Source organism: Xyrauchen texanus, chromosome 22 (genome assembly GCF_025860055.1).
Source record: "Xyrauchen texanus isolate HMW12.3.18 chromosome 22, RBS_HiC_50CHRs, whole genome shotgun sequence".
Lineage (NCBI taxonomy): Eukaryota > Metazoa > Chordata > Actinopteri > Cypriniformes > Catostomidae > Xyrauchen > Xyrauchen texanus.
In genome coordinates, this window is record NC_068297.1 from 14,366,416 (window position 1) to 14,391,119 (window position 24,704).

At 38.0% G+C, this 24,704-nt stretch overlaps 2 protein-coding genes across 5 annotated transcripts in view; both read left to right on the plus strand.

Annotated features, from left to right (window-relative positions):
• Nucleotides 1–13,440, plus strand: part of ltbp1 (latent transforming growth factor beta binding protein 1) — a 131,997-nt gene extending 118,557 nt beyond the window's left edge. For all 4 annotated transcript variants that reach the window (XM_052153356.1, XM_052153355.1, XM_052153357.1 and 1 more), the window contains 7 exons: nt 4,118–4,210; nt 4,797–4,925; nt 7,554–7,691; nt 8,899–9,066; nt 9,341–9,517; nt 10,266–10,415; nt 12,246–13,440. In XM_052153356.1, coding sequence (XP_052009316.1) covers nt 4,118–4,210; nt 4,797–4,925; nt 7,554–7,691; nt 8,899–9,066; nt 9,341–9,517; nt 10,266–10,415; nt 12,246–12,418 — 1,028 coding nt within the window. In that variant the 3' untranslated portion in view covers nt 12,419–13,440. The remainder of the gene's footprint in view (nt 1–4,117; nt 4,211–4,796; nt 4,926–7,553; nt 7,692–8,898; nt 9,067–9,340; nt 9,518–10,265; nt 10,416–12,245) is intronic.
• A 10,298-nt stretch (nt 13,441–23,738) lies between these two features.
• The window catches only part of rasgrp3 (RAS guanyl releasing protein 3 (calcium and DAG-regulated)), a 40,654-nt gene continuing 39,688 nt past the window's right edge, over nt 23,739–24,704 (plus strand). Inside the window, exon 1 of the mRNA XM_052153870.1 lies at nt 23,739–24,023. The gene's annotated coding sequence lies outside the window, so the exon portion shown is untranslated. The remainder of the gene's footprint in view (nt 24,024–24,704) is intronic.

Sequence of the window (24,704 nt, forward strand, 5' to 3'; positions counted from 1 at the left end):
AACAGTAAACATGCACAGTTTTAACAAGGCACAGTAGCCCCTTATTACACTAGAGCATAAATGAAAAAAGCATTGCCTTACCGTTTATTTGCTGAAACTTCACTTGGCACAGAACAATCTGAAATAATATGAAACAATGCAAATGTCCCCCTACGCAGCCTGGACTTGTTCCGATTGTTTAATATTTGTGACAACTGCACTAAAAACAATCTAGACAATCAAAAAAATCTCTATTCCAAAGAATGAAAGAGAGCGCAGAAAATGTGAAGTTCTTTTTAACTTGACATGGTGTTTAAAATATGCCAGTCCTGCGTGAGACGCTGAAGAAAAAGAAAGATGCGGTGCAAATGTGAAATAATGGGAAAACAGAACAATTCGATGTGAATGGGCCCTATCTCGTCAATTAGTGCGTGTCTGTGTGTGAGAGCGTGAGGGCGAAACAAGATCAGGAAGCCTGATTATTATTTTTAATTTTTTACAATCCCGAACCCGAAGGCCTACTTGAAAAAGTGACCCTAACCCGGGTTCTCGGGTCCCGTCGGGCCCGGGTCGGGTTGCAGACCTCTAATCCATGCAACTACAGTGGTTAAATCCATGTCTTCTGAAGCGAGAAACAGAATAATTTTCAGTCCTTTTTTTACAATTTATGTCCATTTTCACTTCCACATTCTTCTTCTTTTGTTTTTGGTGATTCACATTCTACATGCATATTGCCACCTACTGGGCAGGGAGAAGAATTTATAGTAAAAAGGACATAAATATTTATCTGTTTCTCACCCACAAATATCATATTGCTCCTGAAGATGTGGATTTAACCAATGGAGTCCAATGGATCACTTTTATGATGTCTTTATGTGCTTTTGGAGTTTAACATTTTTTAAATGTTTTACTAATTTTTTTCTAAAAATCTTTGTGTTCAGCGGAAGAAAGTCATACACATCTGGGATGGCATGAGGGTGAGTAAATTATGAGAGAATTTTCAGTTTTGGGTGAACTATTCCATAAAGTGCATTGAACACCATAGTAAACACATATGGGTCATATAAGACCTCACATATGCATTCTATGAGTAGTGATATAATAATCTGTTAGATATTTAAATGAGATATAAAATAAAACAAAGGCAACCTGAGTTTTTATTACTACTACTACACAACTACAGCTAGAAAATAGCTTTAAACTAACAATTTCAGCATTAAGGCTCTTTGGAGTCCCAGAACCTTTGAAATAGATTTGTAACCCTTCCCAGACTGATATATTTCAGTTACATTTTTCCTCATAATTTCTGGAATTTCTTTCAAACTTTTTCGAATTTTTTTCGAGCATAGTGTGTTACTGAGAGAGACCTTTTAGCCAACTTCATGCTGTTGAAAAAGTTCTATTTAGGTGTTAATTTAGTTGAACATTAATCAGGCCTGGGTGTGTCTAGTCCAGATTTGGCAATTTAGTAACTAATGGGGGAAAATACTTTTTGACACAGGCCCAGTTGGTATTGGATAACTTTTTTGCTTCAATAAATAACATTATTATTTAAAAACTGTGTTTTGTGTTAACTTGTTTGAATTTGTGAAACAATTTAGTATGAGATATAAAAACAGAATAAATCTGTATGGGGCAAATACTTTTTCACAGCACTGTATATGTTATGGTATAGATTTAAGTATTATGTGTGATGGTAATGGTGTTAATTAGGGATGACCGAAATGAAAATTCTGGGCTGAAACCGAAAATCCAGGATGCACTTGGCCGAAAACCGAAACCGAAACCGAAATTTTTACCTATTTAAAAAAAAAAAAAAATGTTGTGTATAATTGTATTCATTTTATACTTTTTCATTAATTTCATGAATTTAATTAATCTGAATTGAAAAACTACAAACCAATAAAATAAATCACACTTTTATTGAAAGTAGCACACCAAAATTGGACAAAAAATATATTAAAACTATATTAAATATTATTCTTCTTTCAGTTCTGTAAAAATCTAATTTTACAGATTTTATTAACAATTATCCAAATAATGTAAACTTTTAGAAAACTATTATGCAAAACAACAGTCAAGTAATTAACTTAGCTAACATCTTTCAAAAAGTTTAAATATGCAACAGTAATTTTAATTAAAACAACAGGCAGAATGGCAGAGGGCCTCTATTCCACTGATCTATATATATAACTATAATATATAATTATATATATAGATCAGTGCTCTATTCTGTTTATGTAAACGTATGTACACTTTAAGTGAAAATGATTGTGCAAAACAACAGTAATTGAACTAAATCCAACCTCAACTGTAAACGACAGATGTATCCTCAAGTGAAGAACAAGTGTAATGTAATTGCTATTCACATCATATTGGACCGCTTTCTATTTAAGTACAAGTGACAGGTTTCTCTTCAAGAACAAAAGTTGCTAAACTTTCTGACAGTCTCTCCTGTCAGAAAGCTCATCAAGAACATGAGATGCTGCACTGAACAGTTTTTCACTCTCTGTGCTGGTGCTTGGGCAGATAAATACCTGGAAGGCGGTCTTTGTTTATGCGCCAGTAGTCAAGGGGATTGTCGCTTCTGGCGTAGTTCAGCTATACGTCTCAAGTTGTGTTGTAGCTGCGCTAGTTGTGACATTTTCCAGTAGAATCTCTTGCTGTATTCTTTATATATATATCTTGAAAGTTCTGCTGAATAAACACTGCAGATCGCAAATTTGATGTCCTTATCAGAAACTTTGAAGAATTTCCACACCGCTGACATGGTCGGCCTTTGCTTGGTAGTGTCGTTGTGGAATTATCTAACAGCCGTGATGAGGGCTAGATCGATCCAGAGTGAAATCTGAGCACTGAGGGGCGGGGCGAGGAGGTATATATTTTCGGCTCATATTTTCGGCCTTTTTTCTCTTTTGGCCGAAAACCGAAAGTGCTGAAAGTGCCATTTTCGGCCGAAAATTTTCGGCGGCCGAAATTTCGGTGCATCCCTAGTGTTAATGATGTTTCTTAGTTTTTGAGACAATGCAGGATAACAAAAAGCTATCAGTTAATTTTTCAGGCTCTGGTTATTACCCGATCCCACCCCCCTTCTATTCCCTGTCGTTTCCTGGCTAATTGACTATCCAATCCAAAATGCCTATCAATAAGAATAATTATAATAATAAAAATTGTTGTTAAAGGTATAGTTTTAAAAATGTAAGTCCAATAATTTACTCACCCTCATGCTATCCCAGATGTGCATGACTGACTTTCTTTTTCAGAACATAAACAAACATTTTTAAAAGAATATTTCAGCTCTGTTGGTCCTCACAATGCAAGTGAATGGTGACCAGAACTCAGAAGGTCCTAATTGGACACAAAGACAGCATAAAAGTGGTTAAATCCATATCCTCAGAAGTGATATGATAGGTGTGGGTGAGAAACAGATAAAAAAAAACTCTTTTTTTTTTACAGTAAATCTCCACCTTTGACCAACCCCTTCCACTACATGGCTAAATGTGAAAGAGAAAGTCACTTCCACACGAAAATGTTGAAGTGAAATTTTTACAGTGAAAAAATTACATAAATATTGATCTGTTTCACCCACTCACCTATTATATCACTTCAATGGATTTAACCACTGGACTCTTGTGGAATACGCTTATGCTGCCTTATGATTTTTTGGACCTTTTGAGTTCTGGTCACCATTCACTTGCATTGTGAGGAGCAACAAAGCTGAGATATTGTTCTTCAAATGTTTATGTTCTGCAGAAGAAAAAGTCATACAAATCTGGGATAACATGCGATGAGTAAATGATGAGAACATTTTCATTTTTGGGTGAGCTATCCCTTTAATGTGTTCAATAAATATAAAGGCATGTTTGTCGACCTGGATAGCAAAGAATTATAGAGTAAATTACAATAAAATAAGGGATTCAAAAATCATGACTTGTGGAGATCATAATGATAAACAATCACTCTCATGTAACTTTTGAAGAAGGTTCCTTTGAAGAATGGCTGCTCTCTATTACAATAATAATTATATAATAATAGTGTGATTACAATTGAATCTTGCACTTTACAAGAAATAATAACTTTTCTCTAATAAAAACAGCAGACAACTTCCTGTATTAACTACTGACTCGCAACCATGTAGATCAGTTCTCACAGATGTGTCCGGCGGGCCTGGGGAAGATTCCAACAGGAGACTCTGTGATTCCAGGAGTCAGCCTAGCAGAAAACTTTAAAGGTATCTGTGTGTCTGTATGTGCTTAGTGTGTGGTTGTTTATATATGCTTTTGTGCATTTGTGTGTGCTTACATGTTTGAGTATTAGCGTGCTGCGTTTAGCCACGGGATATTGTATTTTATGCAAATTTTTCATTTTGAAATAAGTGGAAGCTGCCCCAGACATCTGTTTGCATCTGACCTGCATATGCTCCAATACACACTTATTCAGCAGCCTGCTTCCCAGTGTGGGGAAACCTCAGTCACAAGGGCGCTCTAATGCACTGATTTAATTTATGAATGCATTGAGAGTGTGGTTTCTCTTTTGCTGGCGGCTCTGCGAGGGAATGTGATGTGTAGAAATGTGTTTGTGTGTTGGTGTATCTTGGAATGGAATGCTTATGGATGGAAAGGACATTTCCTCCCCATCAGATTCCAGTCAAATGACATTTCTGCATGTACCAGATCACTAAATAACCCTAACCAGAGCAAAAGCCCAGATACATACCAATCTATAAGGTGTGGCACTGGAATTCACTGAAATGGAAAAATGTATATTGTCCTGTCTGTGTGCTTTTACTTAAATTTTCGAAATGTATGTGTTTTCAGACGCAGATGAATGCATTCTTTTTAAAGACGAGATTTGCAAAGATGGCTTTTGTCTCAACACCCTTGGTGGGTACGAGTGTTACTGCAAGGCTGGACTCTACTATGACGAGAGCAAACTACAATGTTTTGGTAAGTTAAAAATCATCATCTGCTTGCAATCATCAAACAAGTGTACCCTTAATTTGCAGGCAGTCGCATAACTTTTATAACTTTCAGAAATGTAGCAATTTCTTTAACACAAAGCTGTTTACGAATATTGTTTACGAATTAATGAAATGTAAAAAAATGAGTTTTAGAAACATAGTTACATAAATGTGTTCAAGCATTCTTAGAAAATGTTAGAATAAGCCTTTATTTTTTGTCACACATTATACATTTTGAACATATACAGTGAAATAATTATTTTGCATATCCCAGCTAAGGTGGGGTCAGAGCACAGGGTCTTTTATAGAAGTATTCTTTGAATAGTTTGTTATTTATAACATCCTATTTTAGCCGTTTATTGCTTTGTGATGTTTGGCCTTGAATGGTGTTCTTTTATCTGGATTGAATGACAGAGACTTGTGTATCTTGTGTGTTCGTGTGGGTGTGTGAGAGCTGATGTGCTGAGTGGTTGGTGTGAGTAGGTTTTGGCCTAGTTTGGCTCACCATAACACCAACACATCTAAAATGGATTTAAGTTTAAAACCTGCTGCAGCTGATGGCTTGCGGCTTGTGTGCAGGTTAGTTAATGTATGTGTATGTGTGTGTGTAAGCAGGGGTCAAAGTGCTACATCCAGCGACCGGTCAGGGCGGCACAGCCTTTAAGATCAAGATCACAGTTCTATGGTGCACCGCAGGCTGTCTGCCTTCCTAAGCACACACACACACACACACAAACCACAGGCTCATGGCCATGGAAGCTCGCCCGGCCGCACTGCATTTAGGCAGCCACACCCCAGATGCCTCACACACATACTGTAGCCACTCAATAATTTCCCTACACACACTGACACATAAAAACACACATGAACACTCAACCGTGCATCTTTACACACACAGATATCTGTCCCTCTTGTTTCAACACAGTGCTCATTCAGAGTTGTCAGTGTCTTTGACACAGGCTCACTGGGTGGAGGTATTCGAGGAGGCCTCAAAATTTACATATACTCTGTGGGCTGTTCTGGTTTTACATACACATACCAGTTGTAATCTGCTTTTGCCTCCCCCCTCCATACTACGTATGCTATTTTATTAATTAGTGTAATCATTAGTGATTGATATCTATATCTGTCTCTATATATACAGTATATATATACAGTATAACTACTATATACTGTGTGTGTGTGTGTGTGTGTGTGTGTGTGTGTGTGTGTGTGTGTGTGTGTGTGTGTGTGTGTGTGTGTGTGTGTGTGTGTGTGTGAGAGAGAGAGAATCCCAGATCAGCAGTTACAGAAATACTCAAACCAGCCCATCTGGCACCAACAATCAAGCCATGATTTGTTCCCCATTCTGAAGCTCCAGACCCGTATCTGCGTAATTTTATGCACTGCTGCCACACGATTAGCTGGATGGTTGTTGGTGCCAGAAGGGCTGGTTTGAGTATTTCTGTAACTGCTGATCTCCTGGGATTTTCACGCACAACAGTCTCTAGAATTTACTGTGAATGGTGCCAAAAACATCCAGTAAGGGGCAGTTCTGTGGATGGAAATGCCTTGTTAACAGAAAATGGCCAGACTGGTTTGAACTGAAAAAGTAACTCAGATAACCGCTCTGTACAATTGTGGTGAAAAGAATATTATCTCAGAATACTATTCTGAGATGCGGGTTGGTGCTGTTTTGGCGGCATGAGGGGGACCTACACAATATTAGGCAGGTGATTTTAATGTTGTGGCTGATCGGTGTATATTGTATATAGTCAGGCCAATTAATTGGTTGATATTTTTTATTGATATTACCATGTACACTTGGCTGATTGACAGATGGGTTATGTCACTTTGAGTCAGTTTTAAAGTCTACTGACAGCCCTTGTCAATGGATTAGAACCTATTTCTGTTTTCAAGGGTTTTTGTTTATTTTGTGTAAAGCAGGTATTTTTGAATGTTTGAATAATGTTAATTTGATGTGTTCATGTGTATGTGTTCATTGCATTTCAGCCATTTTTGTGCATGTCATGTGCTGTAATTCAGTGGACCCTTTTGATGATGCATTTCCACTTTATTTAATTTAATTTAATTTCTTTTATTATTTAGTTTACATTTTTTACATAATAATTTGTATTATATTACCCTGTAATTCGTTTTTAAAAAACTACCACAGATGCAACGATGTTTCTAACACAGCTGCTGAGAGAATGACAGTAAATAAATAATAAAACTTTATATTTTCCGTGGTCCCCCATTCACTTCCATTCACCGAAGTTTACCTTGCAATTGTTTACTTTCGCATTCCTAAACCCGTAAATGTGAAATGTATATTGATATTATCCCACCCTGCTTTATGCTTATGCTTAATAAGCATAAAGCATTATGCTGCTTTATGCTTATGTCCCATATCAGTCTGAAAAAGCCATATCAGTCAACCACTAGTTTTCATTAGTGTGTTTCTGAGTGTTTTTTTAATCTTCCAATTAAATTAAATGGTTAAAGTTTAATTGTATCTGCTCTTAGGAAATAGCTGCTTTCTTCTCTCCAAAGTATTGAGAGAAACTGACCCTGTTCTTTGTATCTGTTTGTCTTCTATTTCTCTCTCTTTCTCTCTCACTCTCTCTCTCTGCAGACACTGATGAATGTGTGGACGAGTCTAACTGTTTAGATGGTGAATGTATGAACAACTACGGCTCATATCAGTGTTTCTGCACTCCTCCTCTGGTTCTTGCACCGGACAAGACACGCTGTATTTTAACGGCTTTAGCAGGTAGGAGTCTTGCAATTAAACTGTAAACAAAAATAAATGCATTGGATATTAAACACTACATCCCAACACCAAATCTCTAGACTCTAAAACCCACAGCAGAAACCCTTTAACCTAAAAATCCACACCCCAGTCTTATACTGCAGTGGTAGGGAAACGTTTTCTTTATTAAGGTCCATTCAAGTATTTACAAAAGCCATACAATTGCTTGCAAGAAAAAAGGTTTTAAAGCTCTTTCTATTATAATATTTTGCATTGTTATTATTTGAAATTATTTACAATTAATATTTATTTATTTATTTTACAGTTTTTGGAATGAAGGTCATTCTTTTGCTTTTGTCATGATTTTTTCGAATGGCCTCACGGCCAGCTAATATGGCCTTGCAGGCACTGATGACGTTCCCCACCCCTCTTATACTGGAAACCTTACACCAGGGCTATTCAATTCCATTCCTGGAGGGCCACGTTCTGAAGATTTCAACTCCAACCCTAATCAAAACCTCAGCTAATCAAGTTTTTCAGGATTATTTGAAAACCACAGGCAGGTGTATAAGTAAGCAGGGTTGGAAGTAATGTTTGCAGGACGTGGCCCTCCAGAAACAAAAATACATTCCTGCTCTAAACCCTAAAAGCACACCATAAACACAATGCTCTAAAACCACACACCTCACGCATTTTTTATACCATAAAACGAACTCCCTGAACACTATACTGTAAATACCACTGTCTAAATCCGTGTTTCCCAGGAGTGCTCTTGTAGTGAGACAATTAATGTGCTTTATTGACCCTGTAATATAAACCCCACATTCTATCCTCAGTCTAAAAACTCTTCATCATAAACTGTAAACCCCTAATCTTACACACTTTAAGGTTCTGTCCACACACTGCACAAGCAGTTTCTGAGGTCAGGATATGCTTAGATTTTGTCTTGACCAGAAAGCAGTACCACTTAGTGTCATACTGCCATCTAGTGAACTGCAGGAAAAGCCATTGCTTTGTTTAGATTTAAATATCAGGCAGTATGATGCAAGTGTGGTAGTTTTTAATGAAAGAGGGGCTTTGGTTCATGAGCTGCAAAGATTAATTGCCCTTCACATCAAACATCATTAAAACATATTTCTAGATTCTTAATTATAAGTGTATTTCTAGATTCTCTAGTTGTCTTTTTCTTTGACATTTCACCAGTGTGCATATGTTTGTGTTTCCACAGGGCAAAGAGAAGCTGACGTGGATGGAGGTATTTGCTGGGAGACTGTGACAGAAAGACTGACCTGCACAAGACTGATAGCCAACATACAAACCACATTCACAGAGTGCTGCTGTTTATACGGAGAAGCCTGGGGAATGGACTGCGCTCTCTGCCCTCCGAAAGATTCAGGTTTGTGTGTAGGATGTTGGAATGTAGATAATAAGTAGTTCATTAGTAGCAATTCAGTTTTTAAAAATGACTATATCTCAAGATGCATTTGCTCTTTCTCATAATTACCTGCCAACTTATACAACACACATCTGGCTACCCTGTAATAATTATAGACCTCCACAATTGCTAAACACAAAGCAGAGGCAAATAGTAAAAAGACAAACAGAACAGAGGACAACAGAAAAACAGAGTGAGTTCTATATCTTCCTCCCTCTCTTTTATCTTCATCTAGATGCTTATGCCATTATGTGTAATATCCGTATGTCCGGTGGTCACCGTCAGCCATATGGTCAAGATGCTCTGGTCGCTGGCCCAATTCATGAGTATGAGGTCAGCCCCGAATACGGCACCCGACCTCTGAACCCTGATGGCTCGCCGTCCCTATATGAAGATTATGACGTACACAGAAGTGAGTGAACACGGCTCAGATCCTTAAAGGGATAGTTCACCGAAAAATTTTAATTCTCTTACAATTCACTCACCCGCATACCATCCCAGATGTATATCACTTTCTTTGTTCTGCAGAACTCAAATTAGGATTTTTAGAAGAATATTTCAGCACTGTAGGTCCATAAAAGTTAATGGTGATCAGACCTTTTGAGGCTCCAAAAATAACAAATTTCAGATATGAAAGTGAAACTAAACAGGCACCACATATGAAAGTGGGGATTTAGAGTTAAAAAAGGTCTTAAATATTTATCTGTTTCTCACCCACACTATCATATCGCTTCTGAAAATATGGATTTAACCACTGGAGTCTTATTACTTCTCTATTTCCCTCATGTGATTTTTGGAGCTTCTGATCATCATTCACTTGCATTGTGAGGACCTACAGTGCTGAGATATTTTTCTAAAAATCTATGTTTGTGTTCTGCAGAAGAAATAAAGTCATGCACATCTGGGATGGCTTGAAGGGGAGTAAATGATGAGAGAATTTTCATTTTTGGGTGATCTATCCCTTTAACTAATGCTCTCTCATACCCTCTTTGAATAATTTTTTCCCCATTTCTTATAAATAAGTTAGCAAGTTCCATGCAGAGTAGCCTAAGTTCTGAATGTGATGAGTTGCATTGTCTTATACTGCCAAGTCAAAGTATATATTTGTTGATTTCCTACAGAGGAAGAGAATTTCACTAACCTCACTCTTTTTCTCTCAGGTTCATTTAATGCATTTGAGGGATTGCGAGCAGAGGAGTGCGGCGTGCTGAACGGATGTGAGAACGGGCGGTGTGTGAGGGTACAAGAGGGATACACCTGCGACTGCTTTGATGGATACATACTAGACTTGTCCCACATGGCCTGTGTGGGTGAGTCATAGATAAAGCTTTAAGATCAAGATTTTATTAAAATTTTTTTAAGAAATTGGGTGAGGTAAGTTCAGACTCAGATTTTGTTTGAGATGTAAAGGGAAGGTACACAGACGGCTTAAATATATTAGTTCTGCCTGTTCAAAGGATCCAATTTGAGTCACTCAGTATATAATTATTCAAACTGTAAATTTAATTTACCTATTGAATTTGATTCATTTCCTGCTGTTGCTAAATCAAAATATAACTGCACTGATGCTTTTTCTGAAATTCAGGTAACAGCTATTGCTTAAAAAACATTTATAAATAATTATTTGCAATTTAATTCAATTTAGCCTTTATATATATATTAGGGATGAACCGATGTATCGGCCACTGATATTTATCGGTCAATTATTGACCAAATTAAAACCATCAGCAAATCGGGTTCAAGTGTATGAAATCTGTGATATGAAAAACCAGTGATTTATTTAGAATTAATTCTAATCACTCTTTGTCAAAACTCTGTGAATTCAAATGCACAATTCAGAAATAATGATAGCCACAGAATGTAGAAGGGTTGGCACTCCTTAGAACATGTAATATTTAAAAAAAAATATTATTGTTATCATATTTATGAGGAAAAAAACGGCGTTACAGACATGACAGTTGTGAAATATGCACTTAACTATACAGTACATGATGAGGGAAACCATCCAAAACGCTTTGAAACCAGTGAACTTGAACGACTTAGACATTGGTATGGTGTCAATTAAGGCTACTTGATTGATTGATTTAAGATTAAAATTGCAATATGGTCTTGCGCGATTACTAAACCTTGATAGCTTAGAAATAGACTGCATTTAGTGATTCATTTTGCGCTTCAGTCAGCATTGTGTAAGCAAACTCAAGCTGTGTAGATGGCATTATCCATTATACCACAATAGAACTTACACATTTTGTTCCTTTTGGAAAACTTTTTATTTGTGGTTCAAATTTCCATGAAATTGCCAAATATGTGCATAATATGAATTTGTGATGTTCTATTATATACAGTTCAAACATGTTAAATGTGAGTTCTGTTGTTTTGAACTGCATGCAAAAACAGAAATACAAAAACGTTTTAGAAGTACAACATATGCTTTTTTCACATCATGCTTTGATATTTAGTTATTTTTCAATATCTCTTTATTTCTCTTTCATTCTGGCTCTGTCATGTGTTCAACAGATCCAATCCAAAAAAAACCTTTGCACCTCTTTGTTGCATAATGTTGATTTCCACACAAAAAAAATTCAACCTCTCCCTGATGTCCTTTAAAAAAATCTACATTTGTTTATCAGTAGTTACTCACAATGGAAGTAAATGGAGCCAACTTTAACACTCACTGATTGAAAAGTATAGCCACAAAATAATATGTGTGTTAAAGGTATAGGTCACGTCATCATTTTAATGTGATAAAATTGCTTGCTTAACTTTTCTGTGTAAAGTTATATATAATTTTACAACTTTGTTGCCATAATTCACAAGTTTTAACAAAATAATTCATATAAGTGCTTCTATAAATTTGTACGCTTCACATTTCTGCATTTAAAGAAAAGTTTTTAAAGTTTTTTTAAGAAAACAGTTTACAGTTTTTTAAGAAAAGGAGGCACAAGTCGAATTGTGGTAATCAGCATTATGCCACAAATTATGTTGATTGAGCATAACTTGTATTGAACCTGGAATATTCCTTTAATATCTTAACATCCCACAATTGAGAAACAATTATGTTTAAAACAGAATCTCAGTCATGGGACTGGGAATGTTTTTGCACTCCTCTCTAACAGTTGTAATTATTTTTCCTGTTCCAGATATTAACGAATGCTCAGAGCTGAACTCAAAGATGTACCTTTGCAAGAACGGCAAGTGCATCAACACGCCAGGTTCATACCAGTGTGTGTGTCTGCCGGGATTCATCCACTTGGCGCAGCACAACTACTGTGTGCCCCACAGACAGAATGCAACCAGCACGAGCAGGGAGTGACCACCAGAGGGCTCTTTTTTTAATCAAGGCCCATATATTCTGCACTGTATAAAACAAACACCCAAAAATAAAAGATTCCTACTTGAGATTAAGAGTTTAACGTGCTATTTTATGGTGTCTACAAGAGAACTGTATAAAATATTTGTTTTATTGGTCTATGTACGTTTGTTATTATTTCTGTCTTAGAAAATATAAATACTTTAGGTGTGAAGAAAGAATGATTTTTCAGCGAAATGACAAACCCTATGAATTTAAGCTGGGGGACTGATTTATTTTTTCCCAGTCAAAGACACCGTACTTGTGGATATTTTAACAGCTAAACTCTCTCATTCTTGCTTCTCTTCTCTTCTTTCATTGTCATCTCCATTTTTTTCCTTTTCTTTTTCTAAATCAAATATTGTCCAATTCTTCATCTCTCTCTTTCCCTCTCTCTCTTCATGTGTTTCATTTCACTCAGCTTCACTTTTTCTCCTTATCATCTTAGTGAGGCAGACCACACCACAAACCTGCAATAATCAGATTTATAGAAAACAAACACACCCACACTCATAGCACTTGTTGTCAGTGTCAAGTCTTTAAAATAAGCTTTATATATGAGCTGCTTTGTATTAATAACAGATGTCAGCTAATTCTCTATGTCTGGGACATTGGTCCACTGCGGATACCTGCCCTGTGGAGCAGGTATGACCTTTAACCTCACTTTTCTTCTAGAAATTATTATTATTATAAAATTTCTTCAAAAAGAAAATAATAAAATGAAGTGCCTTTATGTATGTTTTCAGATATTATTATTTTTTAACAGAACTCTTACTGCATTCAATAGAGTTGGCGAAATGTCTTGCCAAGTTGCAAAGCTGCTATTAAACAGCCGTGGGATTTTGTTTGTTTTTTCACTCTTTTGTTTTTTTTTGTACATTTAAACTGAAGAGTTGATAAAAAAAATTATGTATTCGTAATGTGTACATGAATAAATACCTTCTGAATATCCATATATTGTATTAAAGGTCTTGAATAAATTAGATTGTGATTTTTATACATGCTTATGTGTGTTTATACTATATCATTTATTTATATTATATGAATTCACATATACCTGGCATGTATGTCTACAGGTGCTGGTCATATAAAACTGACAACTAATGAAAATCCCAAAATCAGTATCTCAGAAAATTAGAATATTGTGAAAAGGTTCAATATTGAAGACTCCGGGTGCCACACTCTAGTGTCAAGTGTCAAGTGGTTTTTATTGTCGTTTCAACCATATACAGTTAGTACAGTACACAGCAAAAGGAGACAACGTTCCTCCAGGACCATGGTGCTACGTAAAAACAACAAAGGACCAACATAGGACCACATGAGACTACACAACGAAATAAAATACCTATATAAAAAAAACCTACATATACCTATATAAAGTGCACGTGCAAACATGTGCAAAAAGTACAGGACAGTACAACAAATTTCTGACAATGAACAGGACAATAGACACAGTGCAGCACCGACCAGTACTCAGTAGTGCAAAAAGATGACAGTTTCTAAAAATGTAAACATAACATACTATGAGATAATGTTCTATGCACATAGCAGTTATTGAGGTAGCAGACAGTTATAAAGTGACAGTTATTAAAGTGCAACTCAGGACACGTGTGTGTCAAACCAGTCTCTGAGTATTGAGAAGTCTGATGGCTTGGGGGAAGAAGCTGTTACACAGTCTGGCCGTGAGGGCCCGAATGCTTCGGTACCTCTTGCCAGACGGGAGGAGGGTAAAGAGTTTGTGTGAGGGGTGTGTGGGGTCATCCATAATGCTGGTTGCTTTGCGGATACAGTGTTTTTTGTAAATGTCTTTGATGGAGGGAAGAGAGACCCCAATGATCTTCTCAGCTGTCCTCACTATCCTCTGCAGGGCTTTGCAGAGGATAGTGCAAAGCTAAAGCTAAAGCTCTAATCAGCTAATTAACTCAAAACACCTGCAAAGGCCTTTAAATGGTCTCTCAGTCTAGTTCTGTAGGCTACACAATCATGGGGAAGACTGCTGACTTGACAGCTGTCCAAAAGACGCCCATTGACACCTTGCACAAAGAGGGCAATACACAAAAGGTCATTGCTAAAGAGGCTGGCTGTTCACAGAGCTCTGTGTCCAAGCACATTAATAGAGAGGCGAAGGGAAGGAAAAGATATGGTAGAAAAAAGGAAGTTTTAGAGCACTTCATGCTTCCTGCTGCTGACCAACTTTATGGAGATGCAGATTTCATTTTCCAACAGGACTTGGCACCTGCACACAGTGCCAAAGCTACCAGTAACTGGTTTAAGGACCATGGTATCCCTGTTCTTAATTGGCCAGCAAACCCACCTGACCTTAACCCTATAGAAAATCTATGGGGTATTATGAAGAGGAAAATGCGATACGCCAGACCCAACAATGCAGAAGAGCTGAAGGCCACTATCAGAGCAACCTGGGCTCTTATAACACCCAAGCAGTGCCACAGACTGATCGACTCATGCCATGCCACATTGCTGCAGTAATTCAGGCAAAAGGAGCCCCAACTAAGTATCGAGTGCTGTACATGCTCATACTTTTCATGTTCATACTTTTCAGTTAGCCAACATTTCTATAAATCCTTTTTTTGTATTGGTCTTAAGTAATATTCTAATTTTCGGAGATACTGAATTTGGGATTTTCATTAGTTGTCAGTTTTAATCATCACAATTAAATGAAATAAACATTTGAAGTAAGTGTGTATTGAATGAATATAATATTCAAGTTTCACTTTTTGAATGGAATTACTGAAATAAATCAACTTTTTGATGATATTCTAATTATATGACCAGCACCTGTATGTATTTCTTTAGCAGTGTTTGCACAACATTTGTGTATGTGTGACAGTGAGTGAGTGAGCGTACATGTGTACAGTGGCTATATTTGGACTCTGAAGTCACACCTTTAAAATGAATGCCTCTTGGTTTGATATTTTGTTATATAATGCAAAGACATTCATGTATTTTAACTGCGGCTTAAAGGAATATTCCTGGTTCAATACAAGTTAAGCTCAATCGATAACATTTGTGGCGTAATATTGATTACCAAAAAGATAATTTTGACTTGCACCTCCTTTTCTTTAAAAAAGCAAACATCTGAGTTACAGTGAGGCACTTACAATGTAAGTGAATGAGGCCAATCCGTAACTGTCTCAAAAGTATTGCAACAAGATGTAAACAATATGTGAGATCACATGATTTTACTGTGATAAAATCTCTTCCTTTTTCTGTGTAAAGTTATTGTTAAAGCTATGACGATGTAATGTCAACAAACCCTAAAACGGCTGAAAAATGGCATTGAGCCTTTTGATCTTTCATTCCAAAAATTCACAAAAATCTAACTTTTAATTGAAGTAAAAGAATTGAAATATCTAATAATTAAATAAATATGTTTTACAAAATACATTGGCCATAATTATTGGTACACTTTTATACTTTTTGCAACATCCCTTTGCCAAGATAACAGCTCTGAGTCTTCTCTTATAATGCCTAATGAGGTTGGAGAACCCCTGGCAAGGGCTCTGAGACCTCTCATCCATACAGAATCTCTACAGATCCTGCAAATTCAGAGGTCCATGTTTGTGGACTCTCCTCTTGAGTTCCCCCCAAAACATTTATATGGGGTTCTATCTGGGATGGCCATGGCAGAACCTTGATTTTGTGGTCAGAGAACCATTTTTGTGTTGATTTTGATGTTTGTTTTGGATCATTGTCCTGTTGGAAGATCCAACCAGGGCCCATTGTAAGCTTTCTGGCAGAGGCAGCCAGGTTTTCATTTTTTATCTCTTAGTATTTGATAGAGGCTATGATGCCATGTATCCAAACAAGATGTCCAGGACCTCTGGCAGAAAAACAGCCCCACAACATTCAAGAATCAGCAACACATTTAACCGTGGGCATTGGGTACTTCATCTCTGTGTACGCCAAACCCATCTCAGGTGTTTTAATCTGACCATAGAACCCGGTTGCATTTGAAGTTCCAGTAGTGTCTGGCAAACTGAAGATGCTTGAGTTTGTTGTTGGTTGAGAGCAGAGACTTTTTTTCTTGAAAGCCTCCCAAACACCTTGTGGTGATGTAGGTGATGTCTGATATTTTTTTTTTAGACTTTCTGACCCCAAGACCAAACTTATTTCTGCAATTATCAAGCTGTGATCCTTGGAGATTCTTTGGCCACTTGAAACATCCTCACTGTGTGTGGAGACAATATAGCACACATCCTTTTCCAGGCCAATTCTTAAGATCTTCAGTTGATCGGAACTTCTTAATTATTGCCCTAATGGTTGAAATGGGTATTTTCAATGCTTTGGCATTTTTCTTTTAGCTATTTCCCTTTTTGTGATGCTCAGCAACCTTTTTGCTGCACATCAGAACTAAATTATTTTGCAACTAACATTTTGTATTAAATCTTAATTAACAATTATTAAAGAAAAGTAAAAACATATAATTTATATACACTCACCTAAAGGATTATTAGGAACACCTGTTCAATTTCTCATTAATGCAATTATCTAATCAACCAGTCACATGGCAGTTGCTTCAATGCATTTAGGGGTGTGGTCCTGGTCAAGACAATCTCCTGAACTCCAAACTGAATGTCAGAATGGGAAAGAAAGGTGATTTAAGCAATTTTGAGCGTGGCATGGTTGTTGGTGCCAGACGGGCCGGTCTGAGTATTTCACAATCTGCTCAGTTACTGGGATTTTCACGCACAACCATTTCTAGGGTTTAAAAAGAATGGTGTGAAAAGTTAAAAACATCCAGTATGCGGCAGTCCTGTGGGCAAAAATGCCTTGTTGATGCTAGAGATCAGAGGAGAATGGGCCGACTGATTCAAGCTGATAGAAGAGCAACTTTGCCTGAAATAACCACTCGTTACAACCGAGGTATGCAGCAAAGCATTTGTGAAGCCACAACATGCACAACCTTGAGGCGGATGGGCTACAACAGCAGAAGACCCCACTGGGTACCATTCATCTCCACTACAAATAGGAAAAAGAGGCTACAATTTGCAAGAGCTCACCAAAATTGGACATTTGAAGACTGGAAAAATGTTGCCTGGTCTGATGAGTCTCGATTTCTGTTGAGACATTCAGATGGTAGAGTCAGAATTTGGCGTAAACAGAATGAGAACATGGATCCATCATGCCTTGTTACCACTGTGCAGGCTGGTGGTGGTGGTGTAATGGTGTGGGGGATGTTTTCTTGGCACACTTTAGGCCCCTTAGTGCCAATTGGGCATTGTTTAAATGCCACGGCCTACCTGAGCATTGTTTCTGACCATGTCCATCCCTTTATGGCCACCATGTACCCATCCTCTGATGGCTACTTCCAGCAGGATAATGCACCATGTCACAAAGCTCGAATCATTTCAAATTGGTTTCTTGAACATGACAATGAGTTCACTGTACTAAAATGGCCCCCACAGTCACCAGATCTCAACCCAATAGAGCATCTTTGGGATGTGGTGGAACAGGAGCTCGTGCCCTGGATGTGCATCCCACAAATCTCCATCAACTGCAAGATGCTATCCTATCAATATGGGCCAACATTTCTAAAGAATGCTTTCAGCACCTTGTTGAATCAATGCCACGTAGAATTAAGGCAGTTCTGAAGGCTGAAAGGGGGTCAAACACAGTATTAGTATGGTGTTCCTAATAATCCTTTAGGTGAGTGTATATATATATATATATATATATATATATATATATATATATATATATATATATATATATACAATCAACATTTAAACCTCACAACCACCCCTCCCAATCCCCAACCCTGCCCCCCAATAAACATCCCTGTGGTCACAAGAGTTAATATACAGAAAAAAGCAAATAAACACACAAGCACAAAAAAATTATAATAATACCCAATTAAAACTATACAACTATCTCCACCCAGAGAGCCCTCCAAAAACTCTAAATAATTCCCCCATTTCTGAACAAACAAATCTAAGTTACCCTGTCTTCCAAATGACACCTCTTCAAAAGCCACCACCCTCCCCATCTCTGTGTACCACTCCCTAAATGGGGGTTCGCCAGCTGATCCCCAACGCCTCAAAATCATTTACCTAGTGATCATCACACAGGTCAGCCAATTCTCTATGTGACTATTCCCCACATCGATGACCTCCCCATCGCCCAAAACGCAAAACGAAACCCAAGTGCACACCACGTCACACACAAAACTCTGAACATTCAACCAGAATTCCTGGATCTCAATACACCACCAAAAACAGTGGAAAGCTGTGTCTTCATCCTCCGATTGGCACTGCTGCCTCATGACCTTTTCCAAAAGCATTAATCACCTCCTGTATTCTACTCCCAAAAGTAGCACAGAGCAGGTGTCACAGTTGTAAATACCTTTAAAACTGAGATCTGGGAATCCCAAAATGTTGATCCAAATTTTCAAAGGATCTCAACACTCCACTTTCATATAGTTCACTCTCATATTAACCTCCCTCACAATCCACTCTGACCAGCTGAAAGGGGACTTATTAATACATAATTTAGGGTTCATCCATATGCTCAAGGCAACATTTAAATAAATGTCTGAGTTAAACACTCTGTACTCTTTTGTCCATACTGCATGCAAATGAAAGATAACGGGGTACAGCTTAACTTCTCCAATTGGTTTGATAGAAAGGCTTTGCAATGGTGAAAAATTTCCTATACAGAACCAGGGAGGGGCTCTTTCAGATGGAAGCGTCCAATGAGCCAAATGTCTGAGACCGAATGCATAATAATACAACAAAATCTTGGGTAGGACTAGACCACCTTTGTCAATCGTTCTATGTAATTTATGTAATCTGGGACGCTTACCATTCCAAATGTAGGACTTCGCTATGCTATCAAATTGCTTGAAATAAGAGAGAGGGACATCTACAGGGAAAGATTGTAACAGGTAGTTAAATTTTGGAACACAATTCCTTTTAATAACATTAACCTTCCCAATCATAGATAAATGTAATGAAGCCCACCTACCCACATCGCTTCAAAAACGTTTTATTAAGGGATCGATATTAACAAATTTGCTGGGAATAACATGGCCAAATACTTAATGCCCTGTTTGGGCCACTGGAAGGCACCTGGCTGGAAAGCCGTTACCGGGCAGTATGCTGTCAGAGACGAAGCTTCAGATTTAGACCAATTAACTCTGTATCCTGAGAACTTAGAAAAGGAATTAATAATTCTGTGGAGGCAAGGCATAGATCTAATGGGGTTGGAGACGAATAATAAAATATAATCTGTGTAAATGGTAAACACCAAATGGCTTACTCACCCTATTGTCTCTATGAAAGACAATGCTTGCAGTGTGCCACACCTCCCGCCACCACCCTTGGAAAATTATCTTCCTTTCTTATTGCGGCTGCTAATGGTTCCAGGGCAAGACAGAACAATAATGGGGAAATAGGGCAATCCTGCTGGGAATAATCTGTAATTAATCAATTTGTTTGTACCGCTGCTACTGGGTGTATATTAAGTAAATTAATCCTTCCAATAAAAGTATTCCCGGACCTGTATATTTCCAAAATCTTAAAAAATCCCATTCTACCATATACTAGGTGACACTTGGACTTGGAGTTTAATGAATGACACACAAACGCGTTGTTCTTGGCATTTATACAGTATATTTGCATAAAATTCCTATATTTAATCATTAAAATGTGATTTAAATGCCCAATAATCGCGGTTGTCTCAAATAACCGCAGTTAAATCAAAATAACCTCAATCAAATAGTTATTTAATAATCGAGACAGGCAAATCTACAGCTGTACCCTTCTCAAGCTGCAGCTGAGAATACTTGAGAATAATGATGTACAGTTTGTGAACGAATCGTTCTTTTTGAACTACTTCACCAAATTGGTCTGAATCGTTTGAAACAGTTCGCGTCTTGAGTCAACACTGATCCACAAATTACTTTATCTTAAACTGTCTGACACTCCAAATCGAAATGAGCCAATAACCAGGAGTAATATGATCCTAGAACTGGTGATATTTGCTTTTGCCAACTCTTCTTTGCAATTAACCGCTCCAACTAGTTCATAAATCGGACTGAACGCTTGGGTCGCAACAGTTCTCGAGTCAACAGTACAATGAGTCACTCGTAACTGTTCTTGAGTCAACAGTACACTGAACTGAGAATCACCTCTTTCGGAGTTGTCCGACATACTTAGAACAGATTAGCTGCTGACATGTTTGATTAAGGGGCGAAATGTATGTTTCAGATGTATTTTGCTGAACAACAGAGTGTGTAACAAATAAAACATACTGGAAATATGTTTGATTGTATTACCGTTTGTAAAGGGGTTCAATGGATAGGAGGAGGCGAGAACCAGCTTGACAATATAAATAATAATTTTAATGAAAAACTTAAACACGCACATGACGGTCAGCTGCCCGTAAACGGTCTCTCTCTCACGCACCATTGTCCAGAGTAGGCCTTTATCCCTCTCGGAGGCTTAATTAGCCTGATTAGGGACCGGGAGTGCAGAATCACCACCCGGCCCTGCCCTCCACCCTGTCACATTGTTTTATAAATGTATAAAGATTATCCAGTCTACAGTTCTCGAGTCAACAGTACACTGATCCGAGGACAGCAGCTCCCACGTCAGCAGTAAATTGAGTCATCACAGCAGCTCTTGTGTCAATGGTACACTGATCTGAGGACAGAAGTTCTCGCATCAACAGTACACTGATCCGAGGACAGCAGTTCTCGAGTCAACAGTACAATGATCCGAGGACAGCAGTTCTCGAGTCAACAGTACACTGATCCGAGGACAGCAGCTCTCGAGTCAACAGTACACTGATCCGAGGACAGCAGTTCTCGAGTCAACGGTACACTGATCCGAGGACAGCAGCTCTCGCGTCAGCAGTACATTAAGTCATCACAGCAACTCTCGTGTCAATGGTACACTGATCTGAGGACAGCAGTTCTCGAGTCAACAACACGCTGATCTGAGGACAGCAGTTCTCGTGTCAACAGTACACTGATCCGAGGACAGCAGCTCTCTCGTCAGCAGTACATTGAGTCGATCACAGCATATTGAGAGTCAACAGTACACTGAAATGAGAATCGCCTCTTTCGGACATAATACTGAGAACTGCTGACCAGTGAGCAGCTGATGAGCATGCGTGAACCGAGGACTTGAATGAGGGGGCGAAACGTTTCAGTCAAGAGATGTAAACTACTTTTTCTATTGAATATTGTGCATGCAGTTATATCTGAAATTATGATGAGCTGGATCATGGTTTCTGAAAAAAGGGTGAGTTGATTAAGACTAGTTTAATAACTTTTTATGCTTTAAATGTGTGTAGAACATCCACGTTTGTAAATCAGTATCAGTATTGGGTGCTTTAGGTGCAAAACTTTAAAGTAGGATGTATTGTTAGATCACAGCATGAAACACTGATGACAATAAATACCCTAATTATTAAAACTGAATTAATTAAAATTTTATAATCAGCAATATGCCCTTACATATGGCTTAACAGAATGTGTTTGCATGTATTCTATGACGCCTGTGTATTAGCATATATAGTGACGTCATTACGTGATGACGTAAATTAACTGGTGAATCGACCACTTCACATCACTACTTGAGAACATCCATGAGTGCTCACAGCACTGGACCGTCTAATTAAAGCACTGGGCCTAAATGCAGGAGTACTGAATCCAGGCCACAGAATAACATTACATCATGTCACCGGCTAAAACAACGGTTCAGTTAAGAACAATCACCAGATTTACTCTTAACTGTTCTGTTCACACAAATGATTTAATGATAAGCATTGCCCTTTGTCTCATATTTTTTCCGTTCCGTTGATTTTCCTGTTTATCTTAAGCTGTAATCTTGTGTGAGAAGTTGGATGACTTTAATGAGTCACATAAATTGTTTTTCTATAGAAATCAATCGCACAAACTCAATTACAGTCTTTTACGTCAAAAGACTTTGATGACTCATTAATGCTGGAGTGTTTTTCTTCTCTACCATTTCGAGCAGAAGTATGTTCGATGTAAGTTCTCTGCCAGTCATGTCATACTGACGGAATGGGTTTGTTGGGTTTCATCATCGTATCTGTTTGACTTTAATCAAACTCCCCCCATCTTTCATTGCTTGTACAAACAGATAGTCCTGCCTCAAACTGCACCTTGGTCACACCAGTGTTTATGTGCCAAGCTGGATGGGCCGCTCAAAACCCTCGAGCTCTTTGGCCCAAGTCAGTAGCTGCAGGCCAGAGATCTCCATATGAGGGCGGGGTTACTCCAAAAGGTGGTTGCGCCAACTCCAAAAGGGGTCGACACCTCCACAGACGGTTAGGGTTAGGTAAGGTGTCCCTATATCTTTGCTGATGGTTTGGAGCTCCTGCCCCTGTTTGGAACTCTGTCTGCAGCTATAAATTCTCCTTTGGCTGCACAAACAGAGGAATGTTTTGATAGAGCTACAGAGACACGGTGAAATCAAAGGTAAAATGAACTTACAAATGTCTAACTTATTTTTGACGCTACATATTAACTTGGGATACGACAAAATAATACACATCAGCTTTAATTTATCTGAATGTGTAAAAACAGGATAGCTGAGAGAAAACTATCAACATTCATAGTAATGGTCCTCCCTAACAAAAGTACCATTGGTTTTAGTTTTTTTAGGCCACTACCATTATACCATGGTAATAATATCACTGTAACATGGTACTTTTTTTTATAAGGAATGATTTACCAAAGACAGTCCGATGATGATGTCACCCTTCTGCTTGTTCCTGAATTTAGGTTATTTACTAGGACTTTTTAGGTTAAAAACTGGTCATTATAAGGGTATTATGCTATAAATGTGGTTTATGAGGACATTTCTAGTGTCCCCATAATTCAAATCGCTTAAAAACATACAAAATTATGTTTTTTGGAAATGTAAAAATGCAGAATGTTTTTGGTGAGGGTTAGGTTTAGGAGTAGGGTTAGGGAAAATAATCTATAGTTTGTACAGTATACAAATCTTGTATACTTGTATACAAATTATGCCCAAGGAGAGTCCTCACAATGATAGCTGCACTAACATGTGTGTTGTGTGTGTGTGCTGTGTGTTGTGTGTTGTGTGTGTGTGTGTGTGTGTGTGCTGTGTGTTGTGTGTGCGTGCATGTGTGTGTGTTTGTGTGTGAGAGAGAGAGAGAGAGAGAGAGAGAGGTGTATGAGGAGGAAAGTTACATACAATATTGATTTTGATTGATGCAGGGAAGTGACGAGACAGAAGGAAAATGATGGGTGGGACTGAATGAAAGAGGAGTGGAGAGAGGGGGAGTGCCAGAGAGACAGAGGGGAGGAGAGAGTCAGCATGCATCTATGTAGGGTCAGTATCACATGCTCAGCTCTTGCACACCACACTCTTGTTGATTCTCTCAGCTTTGATGTCACTGAGCTGTGTGTGTGCTGTATCTGACAGTCTACTACCTACCTGCTTTCTTTTTGCTTTATTTCTTGTTAAGAGGGAGGCATGAACTTGCAAAGAACTACGCTGTGTGATTCACACCTTTGCTGAGTCAAAAGAGCTCCTCTTATCTCCACGGCCAGGTAAGAACTCATTCCTTTGATAGTTTGATAACGGACTGTTTAAAGAGTGCACTACATTCATACTCATGTCTTGAGGAAGTTGTTCTGTGGTTATACACAAACTAAAATGATAAACTGACATATTTGACTTTAGTTGTGCTTTTATGAAGTAATGTGAAATGTGTTTGCTGTAGTGTGACTGTGTTACTTTGATAATCTGTAGAGTACAGAAGGACATTTCACCCTCTCCACACAAACATGTTTCTCATGGAGAGATTTGACAGTGGAATTCCAAGGTCACAAACTTTGTTTCTGATTTTGTTTCATCTTTTGTTGTCCTGTGTCATGTTGCGTTGTGTTTGTGTGAGTAAAGGAGTCTGTGAAGGGATCACTGAAATTGATTTGTCAGCCCTGATGTCGACAGGGCTCTCGGTCAGTGTGTGTGTGAGATGGTAGGGATAGGCATGAGTACTCAGGTACTCGGACATGGCAGCAATGATTGATCATGAAAACAATGATCGATGGTGATCATGCTTGATATGAATTTTCACTTAATTCGAAATTGAGTAACAATTACCTGACAACTAAACACAAACTTGTCAAAGAGGGAGCTTATTTCTAATTGTGAGATTGATTACGTTGTGATTTTTAGAGGTACATTGATTGTCAGAGACGTCCCATAGCAACCTAACTGATATACGA